The following is a 23,185-nucleotide window of genomic DNA, read 5'->3' on the forward strand; positions in this document are numbered from 1 at the left end:
AAATGCGCGTGATATCTGGCATCGCGCAAACGAATGGGATATGTGTTGTGCTGGTTCGCCGCCGTGAAATAACAGGCAGTATGTGCCTTTATGATTTCCTGGCGACGGGCTTGACCAGATTTTACAGGTCGTGTACGAGGAGTTTGCGCATCGCACCAAGGGGTTTCGTAGGCCGAGTCGGAATTTGATTTCGATCCCCCAGATCAGACCTCTTATGCATGACTAGGATAGAACTCCAACCTCCCCCCCTCCCCAATCACCCCAACGCGATCATACAGACTCCTCGCGCGCACAAACGGATCCAGCCGCCAATAATTCTCCGCCAACCGGCCCGCCAACGCCCTCCGCTCCTCCCCTGCACTCCCCTTGCCCTCCACCCACGCCAACGTATCCGCCTCATACCCCCTCACCATCCCCATCCGCTCCTGCACCAGCTTCCCCCTCGCCTCCGCATCATCCATCTGCCTGTTCTCGCCCTCTTTGGGTTCGACGTACTCGTACCTCCACTCCTCGTCCCCGCCGTTTTCCTTCGGGATCTGCTTCCGCGGGATCCACTGTGTGAGTTCCTCCACATTGGAGGCAAAGTGGACCTTGGAGGCCACGACCGGATCCAGCCAACCCTTGATGATCTTCCAAATCCCCTGAAAGATCCACGGCGCCTTGTACACCAGCACCGAGCCGAGGGATTCCGGGTAGTTCGCCTCGAAGCATTTGATCATGAATTTGACGGGCGTGTAGTCCATGTTCGCCATGCTGAAGTCGGTCATGTCGAACACAATGGTCGCCGTATCGATCGGCGGGCGCAGGAGCATGCGGGCGGTCTCGATGGTGTAGACGGTGAAGCGTTCCAAACTCTTCTCGCTCTGCTCGCCTTGCCGGTGGAGTCGCACGCGGACGTAGCAGCACGGTCGGCCGTCCTTGTCGGTGCCGTGGAGGAAGGATTTGCCCATGCGGAGTTGGGCCATGAAGTCGGCGCCCTCTTTCTTCTCCGCCGCACTTGACGATGTGGTCTCCTGCTGTAGCGCGTGCAGCTCGCCTTTGGCCATGATGTCGTCGTCTACGCTGATTTCTTGACTGCGCCAGTGCATCGTGCTGACCAGCATGATCAGCGCGGCATGGACGTCCCATTTGCGCGCGCGCAGGAAGCGGAGGAGGAGTGCGTCCGGGTGGTCGTGTTTCACCATACTCCAAAAGGCGTCGCGGAGCTGTTCGGGGGTTTGAGAGGCGAGGGCTTGTTGGAACTCCCGCGTTTGGCCGTGCTTGTCGTTGTCCGCTGTATCGTTGGTTGTGTCGCCTTCGCCGCCCTTCTTCTTGCCGAAGAGGGATAACCGGCCTTTCTTCTTCTTGTCTGAGGAGGAAGCTTCGGAGGAGGGTGTTGCGGCGCCGTTGGCTGCTTCCGATGTGCCTCTGCCTACACCGAAGATGTCGAGGGTTTGCGACCACATCTCTTTGAGCTTCGCTTCTTGGTCGGGGGTGAGGTTGCCGGGTCGTCCGGGGGGGAGTCGGGCGGCCATGGCGGCTGAAGTGAAGCTGGCAGCACCTGCTACCGCGTCGACGTCGCCGATGTCGTTGTCGTCCCTCAAGGTAGCGCGCTCGGGTCGCAAGGTTTGATATCCAATGCCGCCAAGCAATACGAGTGTCACCGCAATAGAGATGGTGGTCACTGGAGAGCGACTGTGGAGTGGAGAGGAGGTGGCAGTGGCGACGTCGTTACGGATGCGATGGTGAGTGTGGCGGATGTTGGGAAGGGGAATGGGATGTCGACTTAGTGGGGATGAAGAGTGTTGGAGTAGTGGTCGGCGATGAAGAAGAAGAAGAAGACGACGATGACGAGCGGGAGCGGACATGGGAGGAGGAGGCGGTCACCTACACCGAATGCGCATAATGAAAGCATGAGCGACATGTGCATCTGCATCTGCATCTGCTGACTGGACTCGGCGGATGCGACTGCCATCCGCATCCGTATCCGCATCGTTCCTGCACTTTGTCGCCAATTAGATCTACGTCATGACGATGGCCAAGCGGGGCAGAATTGTGGAAAAGCTTGGGCCACGACGCGTCTTCCTCCAACACGAGACTCATGCATTACAGGAGATGAGGCAGGAACGTACAATCACACCTCGGTACATACTCCCACCCATCACCCATCCAGTCGACACGAGACAAATGGCGGCAACAACAGCAGTAACTCCCGGCCCCTCCCACTCCCACTCCCGCTCTCACTCTCGCTCCCACGCCCACACCCACAACCCCATCCCCTCCCGCCCCACCACCCCCCTCCGCCCACCCTCCCGCACCTCCCTCCGCGCCTCCCACGCAACCCCCACCGCCAGCGCCCTCGATAACACCAACAACACCCACCCCGACTTCCCCCTCGCGGCGCTCGAACCCGCCTTCGCCGAATTAAGCGACAGCATGGCCGATCTCGAAGCGAACTTCATGCACCTCCAACTCCTGAACGAGAGTCTCGGTCGTTTCAACGAGAATTTCGGCGCGTTTCTGTACGGCATGAATATGAGTGCCTTTTGCGTGGATTTCCCGGAGGTACAACCACCCCGTTCCCCATCAACCTCAACCTGACCCCTCAACCGAACGACACTGCCCACCGTTGCCTGACACTCATAACTCTTGCAGGCACCAATCCCCCAATCCTTCGCCCGCCACGCCACAACCCACACAACCTCCCCTCAACTAGCCGACTCACCCTTCCGCACCCACACTCACACTCATAACGCACCACCGCCCACCCGCTCCTCAGGCCAAGACGTAGCAACAGCGACCGACACGGACGCAACGTTCCTCACGACCGACACCTCCTTCGTCGACAACCCGCCGCCCACCAGCACCAAGAAGCCGGGGAGTAAATTCTCCGCGCCCCCGTCGGCTCACGCCACCGCCGGCTCCACGAGGCAGAATACCCTGCCATCTGGTGGACGAGGGGCAGCGTCTCTGCGTGGCAGTGGACGAGCTGGGAGGGTTGCCGGAGCAAGAGGGACGACAGGGGCGAGAGCTTCTCTTTCCGGCGTGGGAAGAGCTGGGAAGGGAGCGGCGCGAGGAGGTCGAGGGGGAAGTGTTAGATGAACTCGAAGAAGCGACTAAAACGACCAAAAAACATCGCCAACATTTGGTCCCAAAGAGCTACCTCAACTTACTAGCATCCACCAGCGATGAACTGCCACGCTGAACCTCCCACATCCACCCCAATTCCGCTACGTTACGTTACGTTACGTTACGTCCGCTTCGGAAACTCACCGGGCACATGCAACGCACTGATCGTCATGTCCGTGTCGTGCCTTACGACCGTGGGAAAGCGACCGGTCTCGTGGGCACCCTTGCTCTCGAGGCCGCCCAGACCACTACCACTACCACTGCCACCACGAACACTTCTCTCCACGCCGCCTCCGACGCTACCAGTCGTTGTCGTCGAGGTGCTTGTAGATGGGGCAGCCCTTTGCGGTAGCGGCTGATTCTGCTGGAATGGCGTTGGCTGCTGCTCCTGCTGCGGGAACGATGGGGTCAGCTGCTGAACAGGCTGCTGCTGTAGAAAAGGTAGCTGTTGCTGAAACGGCTGTTGCGGCTGAAGAGCGCGCTGCTGCTGCTGCTGAAGAGGCTCTCGTTCCTGCTGCTGAATGGGCTGCCGTTCCTGCTGCTGCAAAGGCTGTTCCTGCTGGATCGGCTGCTGCTGCTGAAGAGGCTCTCGTTCCTGCTGCTGAATGGGCTGCCGTTCCTGCTGCTGCAAAGGCTGTTCCTGCTGGATCGGCTGCTGCTGCCGAACAGGCTCCCGTTCCTGCTGCGGGATTGGTGGCTGCTGCTGCACCGGCTGCTGCTGTTGCTCGTGCTGTCGAATCGGCAACACAATCCCACCAGCCGAGTACGCAACACTATCCCCCTCACGCCCTCCAGCCCCAACATCCCTCTCCTCCGGCACATTCGATCCTGCCAGCCCTGCTGCCGAAGCTGAAGCAGGCTCCTCTCTCTGCATCTCGCTCTGCATCTGTGGCTGCACTTGCCTCTGCGTCTGGCCCTGCGTCTGATTGTTCTTATCAGCGGCAGCTCGATCCCGCTGCTGACGCCAATAATCCGCGCCCAAGGCTCCGGCACCAGCACCTGCAACTCCAGCGGCAGCAGGCGCCATCCACTCGCCGTACACACTACTGTGGCGATCGAGTGGAGCGGGAGTGAACTCCGGGTTGTCCGCTTGTGCGCCGTCGAAGGAAGGTGCTTGTGAGGGTTGAGGAATTTGCGAGGGCTGAGGCGCTTGCGAGCGTTCGGCGACTTGCGAGTAGTGAGGAGCTTGCGAAGTTTGGGGCGCTTGCGTGGTCTGAGGGACTTGCTGATAGTTCGTCCGCTGCGCTTGTTGCATGACCGGCTGCTGTTCCGCCGGGGGCTCCTGTTGGCTCCTTGGATGGTAGGTCTCCGGTTGACGAACGCTCCTCTGCTGCTCCTGCTCCTGGTACTGGTGCTGAGGCACCGCAGCCGGCGGGGCAGGTCGCTCATAGTACCCATACTCTTTCGTCGAGGGACCGGGCGTGGGTTCCTCGTCGGGAACATTCTCAAGCCTGTACGGATCCTCACCATGCGGCGCATAGTCCTGCTGTACCGATCCGGGCACCACACCCGCGGCGGCAACAAGCTCCCTCTCCGGCTCGGAGCTTCCACTCGAATGACTCAAGGCTGCTTCTCTCCTTGGCACCTGGAGATCAGACGGGAATCGTCCGCCTACAAATGTTCATAGTCAGCCGGAGGTTGAGCTGAAGTGCGGCATGCAATGAAAAGGGGCAGCACTCACTCACCTGGCTGCGGTCGTAGCTGCTTCTCCTCCGTCGGCGGCGGGTTATGCTCCGCCAAGCTGGCAACATCGGCGCGGTAGGGCTCTGCATCCGCTTCATCGTCCTCGAAACCGTCGCTACTCACGGTCCCGCGCTCGCTGACTCCCGAGATGCTTCGCGCATGCTTGCGAACGTATGCGTTCCGCGCTTCGCCCGTGCTTTCGGTCAGGTTGCGAATATCCTCATACCACGCGAGCATGGTGTCGTGGGATTCGGCGCGGAAGACCCAGTTGTGGCCTTGGTGGACGCCGCCGCCGGACTTACGGCCCTTGAGCATGAATTTGTTGCTGGACGAGCCTTCTTCGGAGCGAGAGCCGAGCTTCTGCTCCGCGAGGTAGAGGGACATGACGGGCGGCTGAGTGTAGATTTTGTCCGCCGACTTGAATTCGTGGAGGTGGGTGGGCGACAAGACGTACCAGCCTGGCGTGTAGGACTTGAGATACTTGCTCTTGCGCTCGAGCATGCCGGCACGCACCTCGGCTGCTGCGGGGTGATGCTTGCCGGGGTATGTGATGTCTTCGATACGGCGGAGCGGCACGTTGGGGTCGACGAAGTGCGGGTCGTGGATGACGAACTGCAGCCACTCACGGTCCTTGGGCATCGCTATCGGTCCGCTGCGAAGGTGCTCGACGACGTTGTAGGCGTCGTCCGCTTCGCGCTTGAGGATGCCGGCGAGAGCATTGTAAGCTTTCTGAATCTCGCCGACGACGATGGACTCGAGCTCACGGCCGGAGCTTTCCAGATTGAGGTATGCCTGCCGAGGATCAGTATGCTGTCGACAACGCTACGGGTGAACGCTTTACTTACCCGATGCAGGTAGTTCTCCTCGTCGATCTGCCTTTCGACCATCCTGTCGACGCCAAGGCGTACGACAAACGGATCGTTCTTGCCGGTGGCACCACCATCCTCGTGATCCGCATGCTGCAAAGCTGCCTGCAATTTCTCAATCTCGCGCTTCGTGCCTTCCTTCTCCCTGTCGACGCTGTTCTTGAAGTCGCCGCTCAAACTCTTGATTTCCTTGATCTTCTGTCCCAGATCGGCACGCAGACCAGTAAGCGCACCAATAACGTCGTTCTCAATGTCGCGCGACTTGTTCGCTTCGGCGATGGAGCGTTTGTGGTAATCGTCCAGCATGCGCGTGGCATCGCCCAAGCCGTGCTCACTGATGAAGATCGACGGCTGTGCGATGTTGGCGATCGTGTTCTGCACCTTGCGTATCGCTTTCGCGCGGGTGTCGTAGGAGTCCTCAATCTCGCGGAAGTAGGTAATCAACGACTTGAGCAACTGTCGCCACGCCTGGAAGCGGTTGGCCAAGACCTCCGTCGGCGTGCCTTGCGTGGGGATGGGCGTGTAGAGAACGCTGTTGAAATCATCGCTCCCCGTTTCCACTCCACCCACGCTCTTGACGCTGCCGGCGGCCAGACTGCGGCGGCTTCCACTCCGCTTCAGGCTGCCTGTGCGACGTATACTGGCCTTCTTCTTCAGCGTATTGCTCCGTGCCGGCGCCTGAGGCTGCATAGCCAAGGATGTAGCGGTCAGCAGTGGCTCTGAGAGCAAGTGGATGTACGGCCTTCAATACACACCGATACAGCCGTAGTCGCAGTCGAAGCCGATCGACCCACTCCGGCATTGCCATCGTCTGTGCCTTGGATGGAAGAGTCGCCGCGCTGGCTCGAGTCGAGGTCTTCGTGGAACGCACTTTGCTGTCCTGCAGACTGCGCCAGGGGTGAGGAGATGGTAGGGTTGGCCTGCGCAAAGTCCGAGACGCCAGTGTTTGCGCCGGCGTGTTGAGGTGTAGACATGGTGGGTATGCGCACAGGGAGTGCAGCCACGGGTGTTTCGCTTGCAATGATGGAATGATGGCTACTGCAGGCGCGCGCGTGGTACGACTTACACACTTAGGGTCACCGCGGCGTCAGGAGTTGCGGAAGAAGATGCTTTGGGTGTAGTGACGACAGCTCAGGACTCAATCACTCGCAGCGCTTGCCGCTCGGATGTGCGGGAGTGTGCTCGCGAGGTGTGAACTCTTTTTGTTCTCTCGTGACGTATGCCAGTGAAGGGTCTGTGTCAAAAGGGCATATATGGTTGGCTTCGCAGAGTAACGCAGCAACGGTCTGCCGCTGTGTCACTGAAAGACAGTGGAGGCTTGCTGATGACCTAAATGATAGATCGAGAAGGAGTATGCCAAGCTAGCTTTCTGTTCAGACAGCTCCCGGTGGGTCAGATAACGAGCTGCGAACACCAGACCACTACTGATGCGGGACAAGGCGGCCACAGTGGAAAGTCACCGACTCTATTCCGCGGTCTCCGCCCAGCAGCCCGCCGACCACTCAAGAGCTTGGCGCTATGCGGTGTGAGGTCGCGTGAACCATGCAATCACATGCTCTACAGTAGTGTAGCGCGTTTTGCAATGTCCAGATGCGGGCACACAATCGGAATGACGTACCGCAGAAGGCCAATTACAGCACACATATCCATGCGCCGTGCCATGGTACGGGCGGAGACGTACAACATCTGCCCCGCCTGTGCATGCCGCGGGTGGTCCGAGCAGACATCGACATCCGAGCTGAAGCTGATGCGTGTGGATTTGGTGGCGCAGGCGGTCAATAGAGGCCGTGCAGCCGCACGGAATAAGTCTGGGCAACATGAATACAAGACAATAGCGCCGAACATTGTAGGTCATGGAAGCGCTGAGGTGTTTGTACTGCCTAGGGTAGAAGTTTTGGTTAGGAAGGACAACGCGGTGACATTAGCATAAGCCTCCCAAAAACATAGTCTTCATGGCATGCTGCGGTACGAAACAAGCACTCAGCTTCGTCGATCGTACACTTCCACAACAAAACTTGCTAAAGCCGACCTGTGTGATACTCATGCGGTGAATGCAAAACGTCCAATATCCAGCTTCGGCCTGCATCTGCCATCGTCGCTGCCACTGCTGGGACTGTTGGGCACCAGCAAGTCTTCGCTACCCGGACACTGTGCGCGAGGCAATGGTACAGCTGAACGCTTCTCCATCGCAAGCCACTCCTCGTCCGGTATTTCGTCCTCGTCATGGCACGGTATAGGGCCTGTGACAGGCGACGATCCAGCAACAAGCGTCTCCGGTAATGGTGAGTTTGTGTCTGGTTCGCCGTATTGTGATGGTGTCTGGAGCGGCGGTGCCGCGCAAGCGATCGTTTCGCTGCCAATCAGTGTAGGCGGTCGTTGTTGAGCTGCGCATGCTCTATGCACTGGGGTGCTTGGCGATCCATCCGCCTTGAACGCCCACTTCGTCCTGTACTCGCTAAAAGCCGTATTGACGCCCTTGCTGGATACAGTGAGCTCGGCTTGAGTCGCGACAGCATGCCTAGTAGCCACCTGGTCTGGTTCGCCTTGGTCATGGTCCGTATAGACGGCGAGCTTCTTGCGTTTCTTCGGAGATGACGTCTTCACTGCCTCCGTTGCTTCCTGCGAGTCAGTCATGGCAGCGACAGCTTCTGCGGCAGAGTCGTCAGACCACAGCTCGAACTCTTCGTGCTTGCGCTGGCGGGAGGCTTTGCGCGACGACGGGCTCGGCTGCATGCCGTGCTTCGAGAAAAACCGACTAGTAGCGGACGGCAAGCCGACAGTGCCATCCATGGCCGCAGCGAACATATTGTCTGAACACAGACGTTGCCTCTTAGGCGAGTGCCGCAAGGCCGCAGGCAGAGGTGCACTGGCCGTTCGGCGGCTCGGTTGCGGTGCCGAGGACGGTACACTTCGCCCACTGATACGGTCAACGACGGGCAGGCGAGCAGCGGAGGCTTGCGATGCAGACCAAGAGGCTGTGTGCTGCGCTGCAAGCAATCGTTGCTGACTTGGAGACGGCGTGAACGAGTTCGGATCAAGCTCTGCGAGAGGTGTGCGTGTTGGCTTGAAGAAATTGGTGATGCCCTTCCCGGGCTTCTCACTCGGCGTCTCCACTGTCTTTGCCTGCGCAGTAGGCTTGAAGAAGTCGGTAATTGGCACGCCGGGCTTCTCATTGGTCTCTGCCACCTTTGATCGTGAAGACGGGAAGTGCGGTCTGGAAGGCAGGTGCAGTCGCTCCTTTGTGTTTGGGTCGACCTCGCCAGCAGCAACCGCTTGCGCCACCTCTGGCTCCACGCACTGGCCTATGTAGGGCATGCCTGCAACATCCAGCTCCGCTGGAGGTGCGTTGAGGTTAACAAGACGCTGTGCTTCCGGGCAGAAGACCCACTGATATAAGAAAGTCCGCTCGGCCCTCGAAAAGGCCTCCAAGTAGCCCGGCGGCACCTTCTTCTTGCCATCAAATTGCAGCATCCTCACAGCCGGCTCGATTGCCTTGTGCTTGCGCACGAGCCGGTAGGCCGTCTTCACGCCCAGACCCTCAATACCTGGCAGGTAGTCACAACCGCTAAGCATGGACATCATACGGAACTCCCTGTCCGTCCAGCCCACCAGACTGACCTCTCGGCAGGAAGTGAAATCTTGACGGCGGATCATGACGCATTCACCGTACTGGTCGAGCTTGGTGAGGAGGCATTTAGCGCCGAACACCAGCAGATCCGAGTCCTCGCTAACGATGCCAGAGATGATGCCTTGCTTCTCAAGGTAGGCAAGCTGACTGTCGGCTTCATATGGCGCGACGACGTAAGACACACCCAGCGGCTTCAGCTCTTCGATCAACTCTCGGGCCATAAGCGGCGTGACATCGATGGCTTTCTGCAGCTCCTGGTACGCCTGTGCAGGCTTCCCTACGCGGAGCAGCTCCAGGCCTACCCGCTTGGCTTCCTTCCGTCTCGCCGCCCGCTCCTTCTCCGTGTGCGCTTTACTCGGTAGATAGTCGCCATCAAAGACCAGGTAGGGTGAGACACCAAAGTGTATCAGCATGCGTACACGGTTTAGTACGAAGTCAATGTGTTTGCGGGTCGGCTTCTGCTGGGCCAGCTCAATTGCGCAGGAGATGGTACCTCGGTGAAGCCAACCATATGCGTCTACCCCAAGAGTCTGCCCGGCGAAGTTGCGAAGGTGTGTTGGCTTGTGTATGCTCTTGAGCAACGGCAGAAGGCCTGTAGAAGATTAGTATTGCATCCGTCTACTGCAATGCGATGAGAACGTACCTTGTATGCCCATTGCGGAGGTCTTGCTAGTCGGCTTTGAGTGTCTACACGGCGACCTTTATGCATCACATTACCACGGCGACCATCTCCTCAATACCGCACAGCTGCGCTATGGGTACCTGGATCATTGAAAGTCTACCATGAGCAGATATCTTTGGATGGGAACGCGCAGGGAGTTGGAAGACGCGTCGAGACCAACGTGGGGAGCGGACAAGCGGCCGCACTTGCCGAGAATGACCGCAGCTCTTACAAGAAATCCAAATTCATGAAGATCAGATACTGTAATTTACAGGTAAACTCTAGGCGATCGTCATGCCGTCGAAGCTCGCGAAAGTACAGAAACAGGTAACGAGAAAGAAGGGCACCAAGATCAACTCGTTGCACGAGAACAGTCGCGATGCCAGGCGGTTACGGAAAGCTTCAAACAGAGATGACCGGGTGGCAAGGCTAAATTCGACTCGCGAAAAGGCCAACAGGCAATGGCTTGAACGAGTTGCGTTCTTCCAAGACAGGCTGCCTGAGACGCTGAATCCCTTGGACATGACAAGCATCAAGGAACTTATTGAGGAGTACCTGGGACGTAACTCCGAGGAGATCGAGCAGCTCAGAGCAGAGCGCAGGCCTGGCAGGCCGGCGAGTACACGACTCACGCTTCTTGAGCAGCAAACTGAGCAGGAGAGGAAGGAGTACGAGAGCGGCTACTGGCTGCCAAACCTTCAGGACGCGGAAACGTTGCAGAGGCTAGATGCATGGAATGGAAGCTGGATCGCCTTGAGCAATCTGCTGTTTCTGAGGGTCGACAATCATGGCGGTGCAAAGGACAGCCAGTTCCCGCCTAGGGGTGCGTCATAGCCATGGAGGGGTGTTGTTCGTACTTTACGGATTTTCGACTGGCGGCGCCTTCGATCTGCTCTCCTGCGATCATTTCTCGCTCGTGTGGTCCTGAGCGGCTCCGGTGGGTGCCGTAGCTGCTCAGCTTCTGCAGATGGGTGAAAAAGGGAAAGTAGCGCAGCCGGCTGCAACGCTACAAGCGCGCAGTCTCCTCGGCAAAGATGCGCTCCACCTCCCTGATATCAGCCTCGAGGTCGTGGTTCCAGATCCAATGTTGCTTGGTAGACAGCAACTCCTTCACCTTGTCCCAGTCATCCATATAACCGGGCAACTGCAGATCATAAAGCAAGCCGCCTTCATACGCCATCTTCACCTGATACTGAGAGCGAGGCCTCCGCACTCTATCATACGCAGCAAATGCGCGAGGGACATCCGCAGCGTTGAAGACGCGTGCCATGACCCTGCTCATGATCAAAGCATCTTCTATGGCCTGGCTGGCACCTGCGCCGTTGTGCGGCCCCGACGCATGTGCGGCATCGCCGAGGATACAAACGCGGTTCTTGAAGTACGTGGGTGTGGGCGGGTGATTAAAAAGTGCCCACATATCCGGCTTCTGCATCAGGCTCAAAATTTGCCTTGTAGCTTCGACCCAGCCCTCATAATCCTTCTCCATTTGCGCACGATCCAGGGGCTTCACCCACTCCGGGTCTTCCCATTTGCCGTCCTCCTTCGTGCCAAATGCGACAACGTTCATTGTCTTGCCTTGCTCGATTGGGAAGGTGAGGATATGCCCACCGTGCCCTAGATACATCTGGCTATTTCTGGCCAGCTCATCGCCCATAAGCTTCGCGGCCTCTTCCATGGGGATCAATCCGCGATACGCATACTTGCCCGTAAACACCGCATGCGCCGCTGGATGGTCGTTGCCGAACAGGGCGATTCGGACTTTGCTCTTAATCCCATCACAGCCTATCAGTGCGCTATGCTCAGCCGAGGTGCCGTCTCCGAAGCGTATGATGACCTTGTCGCCCTTGTCCTGCACGCTCTCCAACCGCTTGCCGAAGTGTGCGATCTCGCTAGGCACTAATGCCACCAATTCGTCCAAAAAGCGCGCCCGGTGAACGCTCGATTGGCCCGTCTCGCACCACATGTCGTAGAACCGCGTGCCAAACTTGCTGCTCGTGTCCTCACCCTTGCGGAAAGAGAACCAGTAGTGCTGTCTGTCCGGCCAGCTATTGTTCGTCCTACATCTGCAGAAGCCATCATAGATTTTCGAATCGATCAATTTCATGGCTCGGGCGGCATTGGGGCCCAGCGAGACGCCTGCGCCTATCTCGGCGAAGGCAGGAGCGGCTGTGGTGTCTGTCAGCACTACTCTTGTGGTCGTGATCAAAACTTCACCATAAGCGCTTGCCTTCATAGATATGTACGGGCACGCCCTGGTGTAGCAGACCTATCGCCTGCGATCCATATTCGATCAGTCGCTTTCCTGTGCAGCGAAGTTGATCGCGTGACTGACAGTACAAAGCCCACCAATGCCGCCTCCCACAATCGCAATGCTGTACTTGCGCTCAGGATGTAGCTCATATTTGGGCGCCATGACGGTTTATAACAGAATGGTAATATTCCAGTAGATGAGAGGGACGAAAGGGCATCAATTACGCGATGAACTGATGTAGCCAGTAAGAGATGAATATGAGAGAATACTCGCCCTCCCTTCCGGTTCGTAAACAGCAGCGCAGAGCAATGTGACTATGATGAAAATACCCAGGTAGGCTTGGATGCAGCCCATGGAGGTGCGGAGGTCGAGGGTGGTTGTCGGGATCGGCAATGGTGTTGCAACTCTGTCGCTTGGTCTACCGAAGTTACAATGCCGCACTCACGAACGATCCCTTGCTCAAGCGTTGTTGCGGCGACACCCTCAAGCCCAGGGAAAGCGTTGTCGTCTTAAGATATATAACTCGTGTTGTTGTTGCTTCACCGCCGAAAGGACAGAGTGTTGGGACTGCCCACCGGAGCTCCACTCTCACAGTCGGCGCCGACGTCGCATTTCAGCTGGTAGCTCAAGCACGGCGCAGATGGTCAAGTACTGGTTCTATTCCTTACATCTCCCTCGTAACGCTGCATGAAAGAATAGTCTGCCATCTTACTCGCCCGTAGTGAACATTGGAAGTCTTGCGGCGCCACAAGGCGAGCCACATTCACCAACCGAACGATACGATAGCTGGAGAACGTTAAACAACGCAAGCGACATTCCGCTAAAATGGCGGGAGACTCGGTATCAAGAGGCCACACACCCGCACCTACTGGAGAGAAACTCGATGCTCCGCGCATTCTCTGCCTCCACGGTGGCGGCGTGACTGGCGAGATCTTCCGCATGCAAGCCCGCTCATTAATCCGCGATCTACCCGACTTCCGCCTCGTTTTTGCCGACGGACCGTTCTTCTGCGACGCCGGTCCTGGCATAGTGCCTGTCTTCCAGGACTTTGGCCCTTTCCGACGCTGGCTGAGATGGCTGCCCGAGCATCCAGAGATTGACGACGATGCCGCGATTGAAGAGGTTATGTACAGCATCAACACTGCGAAGAAGGAAGATCAAGGGACGGGACCGTGGGTCGGGTTGATGGGGTTCAGCCAGGGTGCAAAGCTGTCAGCGAGCTTGTTGTACGATCAGCAGATACGTATGGAGAAGGAGGGCAAGGCAGATACCGACTACAAGTTCGCGGTGTTACTGGCAGGAAGGAGTCCGCTGGTGAGCTTCTGCGAGTACAGCAAGAGTCCAGCATGCGTTTCCGCTGGCGCAATCAGCGAAGGCTTCCATTACGAAGGAGAGAGTCCGCATGTTCTACGCTTGCCAACGCTACATGTACATGGCCTGAATGATGGAGGGCTGCACCTGCACAGGAAGATGCTCAAGCAGTATCATGACCCAAAGACCTCGACGGTCATTGAGTGGGACGGCACGCATAGAGTGCCGATTAAGAAGGTAGATGTCGAGCCGATTGTGGAGTGGATATATAAGACCGCAGGAGAACAAGGAGTAAAGGTCTGATATTGACGGCTCGGTAAACGTATATGGCGGTTATTGCAAGCTGGCTGCAGGCTTACTCTAGCGCGCTGAAGACCTTCTCCTCGATGGCCTCAAGGGTCTCCCGACTAGTGCTGATTGCTGCCATCAAGTACAGCACGTTTCCAAGGACGCGAGAATGGATAACAGCTTCGTCGCCAGAGTCGCCAGCAAATAGCTTGTCGCGCAGGCCGGCTCCGGCGGCTGAAGCATAGCTGGCCCCGGCGGGATCCTTCAGCGCAATGACGAGAACAGATCCGAGCGCAAAGACATAATCGACATTCGGCCGGTGCGAGATCGCCTTCAGGAATGCATTCGACCACATGCTCCACACCTCACCGGAGCTTGTAGACAGGCTCAAACCATGGCTCGATGGCAACCAGCTCTCCCTGAAGGTTGTCCATGCGCCTTGTCGTTCCATCTTCATCATGGTTCCCAGACTCTCGTTAGCAACTGCGCAACCGACAGCATGTGCGGTGTAGCTGTGTCCGTGCAACAATGCATCGCTCTTATCCTTACTTAGAAAAGCTTCGAATATTGATTGACTGGCTGTGGTGGTGCAGAGAGGCAACAGCCCACCGGTTAGCAGCTTGGCATTTGCTACGATGTCTGGTTGGACACCGAGGAAGCTGGCTGCGCTGAAGCGGCCTAGCCGATACAGGCCCGTAAAGATCTCGTCGAAGATCACTGGCATACCACTCCACTCGTGCTCGCCACGGGCTGAAGTCGCGCTGGACTCTTGCTTACGCACAGCTTCAACAAGGCAGCGCTGAAACAACGGATCTGCGAACATCATCCCGCCTGCGCCAAGCAGTATCGGTTCCATGATCAGCGCGCCGAACTTGGTGCCTTGTCGCGCTTGCTCGGCAAGCCATCCATTGAGATAGTCTCTGTATAAATCGCGATGCTGGCTTCTGTTCCCTAGGTCGAAAACCGCGGCTAGGCTCTCGAACTCTTCCACTTCGCCAAGTGCCCCCTCGAACGTGGCAGGAGGTTCGACAACCCACTGCCCCTTGCGCATCTTAACCTGGGGAAAGTCGAGCCATTGTCCGCGCCCTGTGTACCACTCGACTTTCTTGTTGTAAATGCTTGGCTCGCTGCAGTCCATCGTACCGATCGTGTCGCCATGATAGCTGCCTTGTAAGCCTAGGATTCGGATGTCGTCTTCAGCACTCCAGCCATTCCGGACAGCAGCAGCCCGCAAAGCCATCTTGACAGCAACCTCCATGCCCGCGCTGCCGTTGTCTGTGAAGAAGACCTTGCTCAGTCGCGGGTTGCCCGTCTTCTCAACCAGTGTTTGCGCAAGCCTAAGGGCCGGCTCGTGTACAGCACCCGCAAACATGACGTGACCGTACCGGCCAGCCGCGTGCGCTGCGGTGAGTGCAAGTCGAGGGTTACCGTGGCCCAAGCCTTGCGTCCACCATGAGGCTGAGCCGTCGAATGCAGGTACAAGAAGCGGTGCTTCTGGGCTCGAGGCTTGCTGGGCGGCTCGCTTGGTGGTATATGTCTGGAAATAGTCATCGTATGCCGAGTCGATCGCAACGATCGTGTCCTTCGATCGCTCGGTATGCTGCATGAAAGGGTGCCAGATGGCTTGCTCGGCTTCTGAGGGCATGAGCTGGATGTTGCGAAGGCGCATTTCGTGGGCCTCCAGGAACCTGTTGGTGAAGTCGGAGACTGCACGGTGATCGCTGGAACTTGTGTAGTACTTCCGCATTTCTTCGGCATCTTGAACGGCATCGGCATCACGCCCCGGAGGTGGTGGTATTGAAAACGCGTGGACGTCCCGCTCTGCGAAGTAGCTCTTGAGGTAGGTATGATTATCGTACCTGTCCTCGGCGAACAATGCTATGGATTGGACATCATAGCCCCGGAGACGCAGCGACTCCCACGCAGAGATGGTCGTGCCGATGCCGCCTAGCTGATGATCGCCAACCAGGAAGACGGGTAACCTCAGGGGCCGGTAGAGGTCGGCTTGAGAGCTACCGCTGGGTGACGGCGATAGCACTCCGCCTGCCGTCTCGACGATGGCGATACCATCCTCATCAGTGGCGTAGGTTCGCAGCTCGTCATGGACCGCCGTCCGTACATTCGCGTCCGCAACGGGCTAGGGAGCAATCAGCGAGGTGTCAAGCTGGGACAAAGGTTGGGGTGGCGCACCTTGGAAGACGACCTAGCGGCGATATGTGGGCTTACAGGCTCAGAGAACTGATAGAGGCATCTCGCTCGTGTATTCTGCCCAAGTGTCGCAACATGTCTAGGACTCAATCACTACATGCTCATTGGTCTCTCTGCTAACCCAAACACTAACCCTAATCAATGCCGATACCGCGTGTGGCAAAGATAGCGTCTGCCAGTATGTCAAGTGGATGAACGGGTGAGATGTGACTTACTGGTCATCCGCTTCGTCGAGCGGTCCTGTAGAGATCGGCTTAAGGTAATGTACCTTCGGGAAATGTCGCTGGAACGCTTGACATAGAAGCGAAGAAAAGATTGTTTTGCCAACGCCTGTGTTTGCACCGTACACTTGCAGGACCCGCAGTTTCGGCCACAGTACAGACCCAACTTGCCTCATAACGCCGCACAACGAAAAGAGAGTCAGAACATCCAGGAAAGAAGAAATATAGCCTTTGTTGTGCCTAGGCTCGCGGTTGAGGATTCGATGACCATTGGCGTTCGGTGTGGGGCACAATCAATCTCACCGCCCGCACTTCCCTTCAAATTTGACGACTGATATATGTTGATGTGGAAGACTTAGGGAACACGCAAAGGGCGGTACAGGTGATGGGGCTCGAGGATGCAATCAACAGGAGTCTGGACAGAAGGCGATCTTCATCGACAATCCGATCGTTAACAACCAACAACCAAAATGCCGTAGACTTTTCGTCCAACGACTTCCTGTCATTAGCGACAAATCAAGAATTACGACAATCATTCATCAACGAGCTAAAAAATGGACCGACCAACACAGGCAGCGGAGGCTCACGATTACTCGACGGCAACTCGACATTTGCCGAAAAGCTCGAAAGGGAGATTGCCAGTTTCCACAACGCACCGTCTGGCCTGCTCTGCAACTCCGGCTTCGATGCGAATGTCGGTCTTTGGTCGTGCCTTCCACAGTCGGGAGATGTCATTGTCTATGACGAGCTCATCCATGCAAGCGTGCATGATGGTATGAAGCTATCGCGGGCGCGAAAGCGGGTCGCCTTCGCGCACAACGATCCGTCTGCGCTGAGGGACGTACTCCGAGAAATTGTTCGTGACGATATCCAGGTTCTAAAGGGCAGGCGCAACGTCTTCATCGCCGTTGAGACCGTCTACAGCATGGATGGTGATGTAGCGCCGCTCCGGGAGATCGTTCGCTTAATCAAGCAGCTGCTACCGGCTGGGAACGGCCACCTGATTGTCGACGAGGCGCATTCAACCGGCCTGTATGGATCGTTCGGCAAAGGTCTGGTCTGTCAGCTTGGCCTTGAGCGGGACATGACGGTCAGACTACATACCTTCGGCAAAGCCATGGCGTGCAACGGTGCGATTTTGCTCTGCAGTCCGACGATCCGTGAGTATCTGATCAACTATGCTCGGCCCTTGATTTACACAACATTCATGTCGTACCCGGCTCTGGCGGCTATCAAAGCGTCGTACAGCTTTCTCATGGAAGGGAAGGCGGAACCCTTGTCACGGAGTCTGTGGCAGTTAATCCACATGTTACATCAGAGGTTGCTCACCTTGCAGAGTTCACTGGTAGACATGAACAGCCCGGAGAGCAGTATGTGTGCACCACTGCGAGTGCCGCAAGACTGTCCGGAATCGCCAATATTTGCCGTGCTGTCATCCGAGCCGAAAGCGCTTGCGGCTTACTGCCAACGCAAAGGCTTCACCGTGCGAGGCATCGTGCCGCCGACGGTTCCTGTAGGAACTGAGCGTATTCGAATATGTCTTCATGCTGGCAACACCGTGCAGCAAGTCGATGGCCTTGTGAGCGCGATTCGGGATTGGGTTGAGTTGCGCAGGGGAGGTGGCGCGCCAGCTAACGACAACGTGCGCCCAATGCTGTAGTATTAGCTTTCTACATTTCCAGCCACTGTTCATTTGGCCCTGCTGAATACTTGGCGGCTAATGGATGGGATCGTGAATATTCGTTGGACCGCAGTCCCAATGCTTTGCGAGTTGGTTATGTGCAAACAATGCCGCCTTATGTACATGCCATAACTCCTCGTTCCTGCACTGCCTATACATGCATAGGTGGTGGTGCTGGGAGTTGTCAGCAGTATTCGTACGATGTCCCCTCGGATACATACGCTCGGTAGTCGGTACGGGCAAGTTGCGCTCGTACTTGCTGCCACCCGGTGCTGTAGGCGGTCTATACGGATCTGGGTGCTTCCACTTCTCCAGTATACCCTCTGTCTCCTCGATAAGTGCCTAACGCATGTCAGTACCAAGGCTTGATCGTGCCCTGTCCGACCTCGCCTTGCCGCAGTGCATACTCTTTGTTGTCTAGGCTGCGTGATGTTCTTGTTCGCTTCGAAGAGTGATCGAATGTACACTGCCTGCCCTCTCCACAAGTGTCGATGGATAGCCCAGTCGAGTGCGAGCTTCAGAGAGCGGCGATAGAGCTTGCTGCACCAAACTCAGTATGTGTTCTTCAAGCAATAGTGAGCGCGCTCCTTACAGGACTTCGTTCTTTGCGGCCATTGTGAGGATTTCAATGGGCTCACGCCCCGGGTCTCGTGTCCTAGAAGTCCGACTCCTTCGCTCGAGGCGCTGTTGAACGCCGCGCCAAGTTACCGTCTAACGTAACGTACCGTACCTGAAGAGCCCGCAATGGCTGTGGCTGATACGACCGAGACGAGCACAGGGCGGAGGGAACCGGCAATTGAAAGCTTGGGCCACATTGCGTTGTACCAATGCTCCCGTCTGCAAACGCAGACCAACCTTTTACGCTTTCAGCGTCGAACCTCTCTCATTCCACCCATCCTTAAACTGACACTTTGACTTGGTCCTGAGGAACAGTCAAAGGCATTTTGCCGCCCTCAGGTCATGTCAAGCTCACAACTCCTACGTCGGCTCGCCGCTGGCGCAAGACCCATCCTACGCCAGCTCCCGCAGGGCTCCAGAAGCTCTCTACGATGCCTAAGCTCACAGCCTATACGTCTCGTACCTGCCTTACAACGGCGACAGTGAGTCATGCCTAGGTAGAGATGCGCGATAGACAGCCTAGCTAACTCTGAGGCAGAATACCTGCGCTTATCTCCCAGTCCCGCCCTTTCAGCTTGTCAAGTCATCGCCATGGTTCGTGACGTCGTGGAGAGTACGAACCCATAAGTACTGATAAGTATTACAGAAGAGCAAATTGTCAAGGTGCCAGATATGGCAGAGTCGATCACGGAGGGTACCCTGAAACAGTTTTCCAAACAGCCTGGCGACTACGTAGAGCAGGATGAGGAAATCGCTACGATCGAGACCGACAAGATCGATGTGGCTGTCAACGCGCCTACTGCTGGCACAATCAAGGAATTTCTGGCCAAGGAGGAAGACACCGTGACCGTTGGACAGGACCTCGTGCGGTTAGAGCTTGGCGGTGAGCCAGGGCAGAAGGCAGAGAAGGGCAAGGAAGAACCCAAATCGCCGGCATCAGGCGCTCAGGAGACGTCTTCGCAGCCCGACGGCCAGAAGGAGGAGTCAAAGCCAGAGCCGAAGCAAGAATCTAAGCCCGAATCACCGAAGCAGGAATCCAAGCCCGAACCACCGAAGCAGGAATCCAAGCCTCAACCGCCAAAGCAAGAATCGAAACCGGAGCCGCCAAAGCAGAAAGAAGAGTCTAAACAGCCTCAGAAGCTGCCTTCCGAACAGTCGCCAAAGGTCGAATCACCGTATGGCAGCCGCGAAGAACGCCGGGTGAAGATGAACCGTATGCGTTTGCGCATTGCCGAGCGTCTCAAGCAGTCGCAGAACACCGCTGCCTCACTAACAACCTTCAACGAGGTCGACATGTCTGCGCTCATGGACATGCGGAAGCGGTACAAGGATGAGATCCTTAAGAACACTGGCGTGAAGCTTGGCTTCATGAGCGCATTCTCCAAGGCGGCCGTGCTTGCGATGAAGGACATTCCCGCTGTCAATGCCAGTATAGAGGGCGCTGGTAGTGGTGACACGATCGTGTACCGTGACTACGTTGACATCAGTGTTGCGGTGGCGACGGAGAAGGGTCTGGTTACCCCTGTGGTGCGTAATGCGGAAAGCCTGGACATGGTTGGCATTGAGAAGGCGATTGCGGAACTCGGCAAGAAGGTGAGCGGAGAACACGTAGGACCTGTGAAGCTTGCGGCTAATCCGTGTAGGCGCGCGATAACAAGCTCACGATCGAAGACATGGCTGGCGGCACCTTCACCATCAGCAACGGGGGCGTCTTTGGCTCGCTGATGGGCACACCCATTATCAACCTTCCGCAGACCGCCGTACTTGGCCTGCACGCCATCAAGGACAAGCCGGTCGCCATCGCTGGCAAGGTTGAAATCAGGCCGATGATGTATCTCGCTCTTACATACGACCACAGACTACTGGACGGCCGCGAAGCAGTGACTTTCCTAGTCAAGATCAAGGAGGTAAGCAGAACACTTTTCGTGGCCATGTTGTGGATGTGTCGTATGCTGATGCCTTCGCGCAGTATATCGAAGACCCGCGGAAGATGCTTCTTGTATGAGCCCGGACGACGACAACATCTAGATGGTTCGCTGCATGTTCGCTTAGCGTGCTGTATTCCCTGTACAAAAGATCCAATCTGCCTCACGTAGTTCCGTCCAAGTGCTTGTTGCGCATATTGCTAACATGTCGTGGTGGACGCTGCTGCCGTGCGAGTGAGGTTCAAGCATGGGGTGTTTCCTGACAAAGCTGGAGATCAAACATGCTTGCTTGCGCCTCATGTCTGGAAGAGCATCTTCACACCTCATTTCTCCATGCGCCGTAGAAATTACGTCTTACATGCAATCGAAACGATCAAGCAGGGTGAAAGCATTATAGAACGAGTAGTGACTGATCAGAAGGCTTCATTTGGTATCATCATAAGCTCTGCCCTTGGCCTCTACCACCGCCATGGGCATAATGTACAGCTTTCTCCGCTGCCGGAAATCAGACGCAGCCATGCAAATAACGAAACCAGGCACTGTGTCCAGTGCTCATACCCGCCGTGATGAACCCCATTATCATCTCGACCGAGCAACCCCTTGGACGCCGTAACCACGAAATCATGAACCGAAAAGCGTTTACAGCTCTTGGCTTGGGCCAGCGGCACCCTTGCTGCCGGTGGTCTTCTTGGGCAGGAGGTCTGAAAGAATGCGATGTTAGTGGTTGATGGACAAGGCTGAGTGCGATGGTGGAGCTTACTCTGGTGAATGTTGGGCAGTACACCACCCTGGGCGATCGTGACGTGGCCGAGAAGCTTGTTCAACTCCTCGTCGTTGCGGATAGCGAGCTGGAGATGACGCGGGATGATACGGGTCTTCTTGTTGTCACGGGCGGCGTTGCCAGCCAACTCGAGGATTTCAGCGGCCAGATATTCAAGAACGGCTGCGAGGTAGACCGGAGCACCTGATTCAAGGTCAGTATGTGCAAAGTGGCGGACTTGGGAGGCGTTGTGACTCACCGGCACCGACACGCTGCGCGTAGTTGCCTTTCCTGAGGAGACGGTGGACACGACCAACTGGGAATGCGAGACCGGCCTTGGATGAACGGCTGTAAATGATGTCAGTTTGCGCTCGGTAGGGATGAGGGCGGAAGACGCGTGTTGTGAGTGAACAAAGGCGTCAAACCACTTCGAAAGTGACTGCAGAGGAGGACTTACGATTGCGCACTGCTCTTCGCGCCGCTGGCCTTGCCGCCTGACTTTCCGCCCGTCATGGTGATGGAGTTGAAATGGGGTGGATTTGGTTGGATTGGGTGATGCGGTTGAGTCGAAAGTGCCGGATGCTGAAAATGGATGGATCGCTGGTGATGGAAGGCGTGTAGTTGGAGGAACAGGAAAGGAAGAGAAAGCGACGACGACGGCGAGTGCTCGCTTTTGAAGTGTCGCCGCTTCCATGCGGGGCGTGCTATCAATCCCAATTCCCAAGCGCGAAAGTGGCCTGTGCGCCAGCAGCCAAAACAACGCGAGTGATTAGCAGGCGGCGCTTGCCGAGCATCCGTATAAGAGGCGTGACATCCCGCTTTCTGCACCGTGGAGCCATCGTCCTTACACTCCACTCAGCGCAGCCTTCACCTCACATCAGTACTAACACAACTCGAACAATCTCATCCACCACATCCAACTCATCCAATTTCCAGGCCAGAACCGTTTCGAAATGGCCCCCAAAGCTGCTTCCAAGACCCCAGCCGGCGCAGGCAAGGTATGGCGATGAATTGATACCGCGCCTTCACTTCCATCACTTACACCTTCATAGGCGCCCGCGACAACTGCCGGCAAGGCACCAGCGACCAAGGAAGCTGGCAAGAAGACCGCGCCCGCTTCAGGCGACAAGAAGTAAGCTCCCACTCTTCGCGCGCCGATCTCAGACACTCGCTAACAACACCCAAGGAAGAGGACAAAGACCCGCAAGGAGACCTACAGCTCGTATATCTACAAGGGTATGCCGACCTTCCTCATCACGTACTTTCGCACCCGCTGACGCGTCTTTCCTTCAGTCCTGAAGCAGGTGCACCCAGACACCGGTATCTCGAACCGCGCAATGTCCATCCTCAACTCCTTCGTCAACGACATCTTCGAGCGCGTCGCCACCGAGGCCAGCAAGCTCGCCGCATACAACAAGAAGTCCACCATCTCATCACGCGAAATCCAGACCTCCGTGCGACTCATCCTACCTGGTGAGCTTGCGAAGCACGCCGTCTCCGAAGGCACCAAGGCCGTCACCAAGTACTCTTCCTCCACGAAGTAAGCGCTTGGTCACGAGTTGCTTGCGTGTTCTTTCAACATGGTCATGATGGTGGGCGTTAACTGAGTGCGCGATAATGCGATCACGGGCTGGGGTGTTTTCCATGATGCTGCTATTTCTCTACATTGCTGATACCATGGGGTCTCCGAAGAGGAAGCTGCTGCAGCAGGCGGCAAAGGATAGGCCTGCATTTGCCATGATGGGTCTGTACAGTAGCAGCAGACAGCAGCGATGAGTCTTCGAGAAGAAGGCGCGAATGCATGACTTGATACATCACTTCGTCTTCCTTCCTCAACGTCACCTGGAATTTATCCTCTTGCTTCGTCTCTGTAACTTGCACAGGGTGAGAGCCGCTGTTTCCAGTTTTCGCGATGCACTTGATAATTTCTACGCGGAAGAACAAGGGGTGTTGTTCACGGACCGTTAGCGTGCCGA

The 23,185-nt window shown here is 56.7% G+C and overlaps 13 protein-coding genes across 13 annotated transcripts; 5 read left to right on the plus strand and 8 right to left on the minus strand.

Moving 5' to 3' along the window:
* Window positions 1–212: 212 nt before the first annotated feature.
* On the minus strand, window positions 213–1,514 carry BAUCODRAFT_62758 (uncharacterized protein; the record flags this gene model as incomplete). Its single annotated transcript, XM_007674881.1, has 1 exon — window positions 213–1,514. The coding sequence occupies one exon, from the start codon at window positions 1,512–1,514 to the stop codon at window positions 213–215; it is 1,302 nt and encodes a 433-aa protein (XP_007673071.1).
* A 1,401-nt stretch (window positions 1,515–2,915) lies between these two features.
* Window positions 2,916–4,574, minus strand: BAUCODRAFT_343313 (uncharacterized protein). Its single transcript, XM_007675058.1, has one exon. It carries the CDS (start codon window positions 4,361–4,363, stop codon window positions 3,230–3,232), a length of 1,134 nt encoding a protein of 377 aa, XP_007673248.1. The 5' UTR covers window positions 4,364–4,574; the 3' UTR covers window positions 2,916–3,229.
* On the minus strand, window positions 4,553–7,008 carry BAUCODRAFT_136210 (uncharacterized protein; the record flags this gene model as incomplete). Its single annotated transcript, XM_007675059.1, has 4 exons — window positions 6,413–7,008; window positions 5,637–6,341; window positions 4,794–5,583; window positions 4,553–4,719 (listed from the first exon to the last, which is right to left on the minus strand). Coding segments are annotated over exons 1-4 (1,881 nt in total), but the record flags the coding sequence as incomplete, so codon positions are not given.
* A 378-nt stretch (window positions 7,009–7,386) lies between these two features.
* Window positions 7,387–10,085, minus strand: BAUCODRAFT_136211 (uncharacterized protein). Its single transcript, XM_007675060.1, has 2 exons — window positions 9,929–10,085; window positions 7,387–9,877 (listed from the first exon to the last, which is right to left on the minus strand). The coding sequence occupies exons 1-2, from the start codon at window positions 9,939–9,941 to the stop codon at window positions 7,698–7,700; spliced, it is 2,193 nt and encodes a 730-aa protein (XP_007673250.1). The 5' UTR covers window positions 9,942–10,085; the 3' UTR covers window positions 7,387–7,697.
* An 89-nt stretch (window positions 10,086–10,174) lies between these two features.
* BAUCODRAFT_343317 (uncharacterized protein) lies at window positions 10,175–10,866 on the plus strand. Its single transcript, XM_007675061.1, has one exon. The coding sequence runs from the start codon at window positions 10,241–10,243 to the stop codon at window positions 10,778–10,780; it is 540 nt and encodes a 179-aa protein (XP_007673251.1). The 5' UTR covers window positions 10,175–10,240; the 3' UTR covers window positions 10,781–10,866.
* Window positions 10,867–12,690, minus strand: BAUCODRAFT_343349 (uncharacterized protein). The gene is made up of 3 exons (XM_007675062.1): window positions 12,279–12,690; window positions 12,174–12,219; window positions 10,867–12,112 (listed from the first exon to the last, which is right to left on the minus strand). Exons 1-3 carry the CDS (start codon window positions 12,357–12,359, stop codon window positions 10,953–10,955), a joined length of 1,287 nt encoding a protein of 428 aa, XP_007673252.1. The 5' UTR covers window positions 12,360–12,690; the 3' UTR covers window positions 10,867–10,952.
* A 332-nt stretch (window positions 12,691–13,022) lies between these two features.
* Window positions 13,023–13,811, plus strand: BAUCODRAFT_145028 (uncharacterized protein; the record flags this gene model as incomplete). The annotated part of the gene is made up of 1 exon (XM_007675063.1): window positions 13,023–13,811. One exon carries the CDS (start codon window positions 13,023–13,025, stop codon window positions 13,809–13,811), a length of 789 nt encoding a protein of 262 aa, XP_007673253.1.
* Window positions 13,812–13,837: 26 nt separating this feature from the next.
* On the minus strand, window positions 13,838–16,517 carry BAUCODRAFT_343702 (uncharacterized protein). The gene is made up of 3 exons (XM_007675064.1): window positions 16,220–16,517; window positions 15,987–16,083; window positions 13,838–15,933 (listed from the first exon to the last, which is right to left on the minus strand). The coding sequence occupies exons 1-3, from the start codon at window positions 16,399–16,401 to the stop codon at window positions 13,864–13,866; spliced, it is 2,349 nt and encodes a 782-aa protein (XP_007673254.1). The 5' UTR covers window positions 16,402–16,517; the 3' UTR covers window positions 13,838–13,863.
* Window positions 16,518–16,610: 93 nt separating this feature from the next.
* BAUCODRAFT_119210 (uncharacterized protein) lies at window positions 16,611–17,885 on the plus strand (the record flags this gene model as incomplete). The annotated part of the gene is made up of 1 exon (XM_007675065.1): window positions 16,611–17,885. The coding sequence occupies one exon, from the start codon at window positions 16,611–16,613 to the stop codon at window positions 17,883–17,885; it is 1,275 nt and encodes a 424-aa protein (XP_007673255.1).
* A 172-nt stretch (window positions 17,886–18,057) lies between these two features.
* Window positions 18,058–18,521, minus strand: BAUCODRAFT_145031 (uncharacterized protein; the record flags this gene model as incomplete). The annotated part of the gene is made up of 4 exons (XM_007675066.1): window positions 18,058–18,080; window positions 18,128–18,248; window positions 18,314–18,446; window positions 18,499–18,521. 4 exons carry the CDS (start codon window positions 18,519–18,521, stop codon window positions 18,058–18,060), a joined length of 300 nt encoding a protein of 99 aa, XP_007673256.1.
* A 317-nt stretch (window positions 18,522–18,838) lies between these two features.
* BAUCODRAFT_30005 (uncharacterized protein) lies at window positions 18,839–20,860 on the plus strand. Its single transcript, XM_007674730.1, has 5 exons — window positions 18,839–19,006; window positions 19,063–19,118; window positions 19,171–20,117; window positions 20,168–20,431; window positions 20,494–20,860. Exons 1-5 carry the CDS (start codon window positions 18,867–18,869, stop codon window positions 20,527–20,529), a joined length of 1,443 nt encoding a protein of 480 aa, XP_007672920.1. The 5' UTR covers window positions 18,839–18,866; the 3' UTR covers window positions 20,530–20,860.
* Window positions 20,861–20,924: 64 nt separating this feature from the next.
* On the minus strand, window positions 20,925–21,830 carry BAUCODRAFT_30006 (uncharacterized protein). The gene is made up of 4 exons (XM_007674731.1): window positions 21,667–21,830; window positions 21,469–21,557; window positions 21,210–21,413; window positions 20,925–21,150 (listed from the first exon to the last, which is right to left on the minus strand). The coding sequence occupies exons 1-4, from the start codon at window positions 21,720–21,722 to the stop codon at window positions 21,089–21,091; spliced, it is 411 nt and encodes a 136-aa protein (XP_007672921.1). The 5' UTR covers window positions 21,723–21,830; the 3' UTR covers window positions 20,925–21,088.
* A 310-nt stretch (window positions 21,831–22,140) lies between these two features.
* Window positions 22,141–23,127, plus strand: BAUCODRAFT_30007 (uncharacterized protein). Its single transcript, XM_007674732.1, has 4 exons — window positions 22,141–22,207; window positions 22,262–22,341; window positions 22,396–22,445; window positions 22,503–23,127. Exons 1-4 carry the CDS (start codon window positions 22,163–22,165, stop codon window positions 22,751–22,753), a joined length of 426 nt encoding a protein of 141 aa, XP_007672922.1. The 5' UTR covers window positions 22,141–22,162; the 3' UTR covers window positions 22,754–23,127.
* Window positions 23,128–23,185: the final 58 nt, after the last annotated feature.

This window comes from Baudoinia panamericana (assembly GCF_000338955.1).
Source record: "Baudoinia panamericana UAMH 10762 unplaced genomic scaffold BAUCOscaffold_2, whole genome shotgun sequence".
Lineage (NCBI taxonomy): Eukaryota > Fungi > Ascomycota > Dothideomycetes > Mycosphaerellales > Teratosphaeriaceae > Baudoinia > Baudoinia panamericana.